This window comes from Periplaneta americana, chromosome 7, assembly GCF_040183065.1.
Source record: "Periplaneta americana isolate PAMFEO1 chromosome 7, P.americana_PAMFEO1_priV1, whole genome shotgun sequence".
Lineage (NCBI taxonomy): Eukaryota > Metazoa > Arthropoda > Insecta > Blattodea > Blattidae > Periplaneta > Periplaneta americana.
Window position 1 is genome coordinate 85594855 of NC_091123.1, and position 6000 is coordinate 85600854.

At 34.5% G+C, this 6000-nt stretch overlaps 1 protein-coding gene across 1 annotated transcript in view; it reads left to right on the forward strand.

Moving 5' to 3' along the window:
- The window catches only part of LOC138703251 (uncharacterized), an 82638-nt gene extending 76876 nt beyond the window's left edge, over positions 1-5762 (forward strand). Inside the window, exon 4 of the mRNA XM_069830979.1 lies at positions 5524-5762. Coding sequence (XP_069687080.1) covers positions 5524-5587 — 64 coding nt within the window. The 3' untranslated portion in view covers positions 5588-5762. The remainder of the gene's footprint in view (positions 1-5523) is intronic.
- The last annotated feature ends 238 nt before the right edge of the window (positions 5763-6000 follow it).

The following is a 6000-nucleotide window of genomic DNA, read 5'->3' on the forward strand; positions in this document are numbered from 1 at the left end:
TGCCGCCAACAATATTAAAACCTACAAATGTATATGCTTCCTTCTAACTCTAAATGAATTCATTGCAGTTGTAGCTTTGATAAAAGATGGTCTAGTGCAGTGGTCGTCAGCACTCGCTGAAATGGATAAAGAGTAAGCAGTGTACCGCAATATGCACCGTCACGATTTGCGGGAGAAAGAATACCCACCGGCAGCCACGGATACACGCTGGTGCTGTAAGAGACCTGCGGGTAAAGGTACGGTCACACGTCGCTCCTTTTTGCAAGGCTGCAGTACAAAAAACTGCGCAACTCTCGTACTGTGATGTGTGAACAACGGTGCAACCCCAAAAAATAATAAATAAATTAATGATAAGAGTAAAAAAGAAAAGTAGCGGCTGCCGAACCTGCTGCCCGCTACTTTTCCATGCTGCGCGCAGCTTGAAAAAGTAGCGACGTGTGAACAGGGTTCTCAGTGTTGCAGCCACAGCATTTTTGATACGGGTTTTCTTGAAACTTTTGCAGCAGTTGCTTTCAAGTTTGCCACCCAAATGTGTCATTGATACTTTAACTCTTTGGATATATTTTAATGTTAGATGTGATGGAAATAAATAATTTGTAACAGTTACTAAATGTACAACACCGTCAGAGTATATTTGCTGATGACATAATTCATTTTTTTAATTTTTCCGTAGCGTAGTTTCAAACAGAGGGTTGTCAACATTGATTACGTGAATATGCTGTTGGTTATTATTTAAGTATATAGGAGTTTTTAATAGATTTATGGTAAAAATAATGCTAATTTCTGAATACTAGTTAGGATAGAAAAGCAAATAATAGGTAAGTAAGCTATCGCATGAGTTTCATTATCCGAAACTCTAATGTGAACATAACCACAAAATGAATATTTAAAGTCAACACGGAGATGGAAATCTGCAGCTGGACTACGGCTGCAAAAGTAGCGCCTTGTGTGTGAACAGACTCACAATCTCCAATTGCAGCGCTCGGGTTGCGCAACACGAAAAGTAGCGTGCAGCGCGCTACTTTTGGCTTACGTGTGAACGGCGGCGGTGGTGTGAACAAGACACGCAACTTTTGCAGCTGCATTACAAAAGTTGAGAAGCAAAAGTAGCGACGTGTGACCGTACCTTAGAGACGCTAGCCCGAGAGTGCACTATGCTGATGACCGCTGATCTAGTGTTCTGAACTTATGAAACACAGTGTATTTTTTTAACTGTGAGTAATAATACGTATGGAAATAATATGTCACCACCGAAAAGAAAGTGTGTTTTTAATAGTGATCTACAGAAAGAATATCCGTACATTAAAAAAAAATCAATATTTTCCCTTCACCAAAGTGAATCTTATGCAAGCAATGGATGAACGCCACCTGAACAACTACATATCTTAATTAATATTTGAGGAGCAAAATTCGCTCCGGCGTTGGGGATCGAACCCGGGTCCTTGGTTCTACGTACCAAGCGCTCTGACCACTGAGCTACGCCGAATCCAATCCACAGCACCGGACTGAACCCTCCTCCAATGTTTCCCTTTGTGGCCTGGTTCGATCCCCGGCGCCGGAGCGAATTTTTTCCCTCAAATATGAATTGTCAATATTACAGATATTTTTCTGTAGGACAAATTAATAAATCTATAATAAACTGCATATCTGTCAAACAGGAAGACTCTAAGACCTCAAAGTATTGGAGAGCAGGACTGCTAATGACTTCAGTGTTAGATACAGCACATTAAACAACAACAACATAAAAAAAAAACAATTTCTGACTCGGATGTTCGATGCAATAAGTGTTTATCCACTTTCAGCATAAACCAATTGGATATAACACAACATGTAAACATTAAACAGTGAAAAAACATAAAAGAATGATCAGTGCAAGTGCATCTAACATTCTTTTGACAATATTTTAAGTTAAAGTTTTGATGATAAAGACATGAAATTAGCAGCTGTTGAAGGAGCGTTCGATTATCATATTGTCCAGCACAACCAAACTTTCAGATCGAAGGACTGTACTTCTAAACTTATTCAATGTACTTTTGAACCAACATTTACATGTGCCGAGGCAATTGTACTAAACGTTTTAACCCCATTTCCCATTTCTGAACTAGAATCTGATTTACAGAAAGCAAATTTTATTTCAATAATGACGGATGCATCGAATCACAAGAAGAGACACCGGCGTAGCTCTGTCGGCTAAGGCGCTTGCCTACCGATTCGGAGTTGCGTGTTCGATTCCCACTTGGGCTGATTATCTGGTTGGGTTTTTTCCGAGGTTTTCTCCAACCGTAAGGCAAATGTCAGGCAACCTATGGCGAATCCTCGGCCTTATCTCGCCAAATACCATATCGCGATCAATAATCCCATCGACGCTAAATAACCTCGTAGTTGATACATCGTCGTTAAATAACCAAGTAAGAAAAGTCATAAGAATGTAAAAATATTTTTGCATGATCGTGTTTTTGTTGTATTTCCTGCTATTGTTGTTAGGCCTTGAAAGTTAGAATTCCGTCACAGAAACTTCATGTTGCTAGGGAAACCATTCTTCATAATATAAAACTATACTGAAACAGACCCATTACAGTGCACTTATTGTTACTTAGTACCATTACTTTTCAAACTTTTCCTCGATTTTGTAAAAATCATTTTCCAACTTTGTATCGTAATATAAGTAACTATAATCCTGCTGAGGGGATTCAAGTTAAAATGCTGATCTTAAATTTTTGCCTGGAAAAACTTCAGAAACTATAGCCACATTTTTAGTGACTGGAAAATGCTAACTTAAAAGAAAAACAATCGCTCTTTGTGCAGATAATACGAACAGCAATTTTGGAGATGTATTTAGAAAGGAAGGCAATAACGTCTTCACAAAACTGAAAGGAAATTTAGGGCATAACACGTTTGGGTGTTCTGCTCATATTATTCATAATACTATTCAAATGGCTGCTTATGTCTTTCCTATTGATATTGAAGGTTTTGTTTTTCTAAAATATATTAATTGTATGTGTGTACTATTAGGGTTGAAACCTTACATCATTTTATGAAGTTTTATACCAGGAGTACAAACAAGTTTTAGGGTGCAGCAAAACAAGATAGCTTGCCTTACTTCCTGCGATCGAATGCCGTCTGACTATGTTTGTTTCTCTGATCACATTTCGAATCTCAAAATAAATGCCCATTTATCATCAAGTCATTCTTTGAAAATCCTTTATCAGAAGAATGGCTGTACTTCCTTCACAACCAAACATCGATTTTCATCCTGCAGCTGAAAGAGTAGAGGGTCAAACAATTACAAATTTCGTGGTCATTTCTGTTTTAAATTACAGTATTTAGAATCTATTAGTTTCCAAAGTTGAAGATTGCTTCGTAACATCTGCTGTCAGATTAATTCATGGAAAATTGAAAAAAGAGAGTTTGTCATCAGAGATTACAAAATTTAAACACTATATCCATAATTTTATCAAACTGCAGCTGAATATTTGAATAAATGGTTTGTGCCCCTTGTGAGTTTACGCGACTTCAGTTGAGTAACACTTAAGGAAGGAATACCCTAGTGGACGGATATACAAAAAACTCAAGATTTCATTCGCGAAATGGCCCCTTCAGCTATCATTTAATGACACTGGTCTGAATGATGAGTATGTAATTACATTACATATTAAAGAATATAATATAACACCGAAACTATTGAAAAAAAAAAGAGAGTTGGAAAGAACATTCAACAAGCGACTGTTAGATATAAATTACATATTTTAATGTGAACAATGTGCCTTTTTCCAATTTTCTTCAAATATTGGAATTTCGTCTTCGTTTACTTGGAACTAACGTCTCTACTGAACGAGTGTTTTCCTACATGAATGGTTTATGAACAAGTTACAAGAACGCTCTTTCCATACAAACTATGAAAGCTATGTTAATTAATAAGGTGAACTTCAAGCACTTCTAAGTGTCATTTTCTACAAAATGCTTTGTGATAAAAATAACTTACTAAAGAAGAGCCACTCATTGGCAAAACATCAATGAACGCTGCTTTAATTCAAGAGAACTCTTTGGTTGGAGTGAATTTAATATTAAGTTACATAGCTTTTGTTAATTTATTATTAGTTTTGAAACCTGCTGTAAGTATTTATGACTGAACAAATTTTGTAAAATATCCACATTTTGCCGACCTCTTTTGTCACTTTTTTCGTCGAGGAAAATATTAAAATGTTCCGTTTTGTTGTTTAATAATATCTTAGGCTAGAACCGCCTCTAAATGTATCGATGTTTAATTGGCTGAATATCAAATGAAAATATTCAATTACTTTATTTTTCAAGTAAATGCTACATTTTAATAGCTATGTGCATTTTTATAAATTTGGGGTCCCTTCATAATATTATGATACAGGTCTCGCACTAGCTTAATCCAGCACTGACTAGCATGAAAATTATACCGAATTATTATTAATTTCTTCTGATACTGACAACAATGATTCAACTCTCTGTGTTATCGCAGTCAAACTTTCCTGTTCAAATTCAAAACTAGCTATTATTAATTTAGTAGCATGCATTCACTGTTTTCAAGTCGTGTATTATTGTCGAAATAGACTACTCTAACTGTAAGTTTGTAATTCAACTACAATATTTAAAATTATGAATGATTCATGTGCTTGTTTGATCGAAATGGATAGGTTTGTGACGAGAATTAAAAATGAAGTTGATAATGCAGTGTTCTCAAATCGTACTGTCACACTTGGGAGTATTTTATTTAGCTCTTAATTATGTACAATATTTGTATAATAATGTAGTGATGTTGATAATTAAAGTGATGTAAATATTGTGGTCTTGAGATTTCTGAATTAACAGTTAGGCTACCCTTTTGCCATGTGAACATATTTAACAGTGTTGTATTGTTTAGGCTTACATCACTTTATTCTTCCGCTGGACATAGTATAAGTTAGCAACAATTAGCCTACCCATTTTCAAAGTTAATATGATTATCTCCCCCAATGCCATCAGGGTTGTCTCGACATTTTCTGGTCTTCTCTCTTGGCAGTGGCTTATGTGTAAATCACTTAGCCACTTCTGAGATTGGGGTGCCTGAGTGGAGTTACGTAGGATGATCATGATTATATAGCGCCACGAGAGGTCTTAAATTTAGACTTAACCTAAATTCCAGACCATGGACGAATACACTTTAATCCCTTTAAGGAAAAATCTTTTTGATCTGACTAATCGAAACCGTGACCTTATGAACTATGGCCACAAACTCTGACCACTAGATCATGAGGCTTAACGTTAACTATAATTATCAATTCATGAATTATAAAACATTATTACACCTTTGTATGTTCTTGCAACAATACAAAATGAACAATAATTCACTGCAAGTAAATGCATTAACCAGAAACTATTATTTTTTACCATTTGTTTCTCATTTTATTATTAATTTCATTTAATTTTCTTAATAATGTATAGGTCTAATATTTCTATGAATAGACTATATTACATGTTACAGTACTAAATGTTTTCATTTCTTTCTTATTTTAGACTGCTGATCGCTTTTCTGGAAGATCTGAGAATAAGACAAGATGAGAACAAAAGAAGGAATTAATATTAATGTATTTATCATTATCTGAAAATAAAACATACCTCTGTAACATAATAAAGATCACAGCCTATTAGTTTTATTTATTTATTTATTTATTTATTTTTATCACAAAGGAATTATGTAGTGTAAATAATTCATCAATTTAATATATTGAATAAAACATGATTCTGCCAAACAATTTTATTATGTTTTAAATAGTAGAGAACTTACAGCATACTTACTACTCCCTCTGTTCCAAAATATGATATAGAAATATGTAATTAATTCTGTTCGAATACATTTGTTAAAGTTCTCAGTAAAATAATGTAACTTGAATACATCTTGCAGATTTATTTGTATTCTAAATTAACATAAGAAGAGCATAAAAATTAGGTACATTCTATTCCCTGTGATGTCAAAATAATAAAAAAAAAACA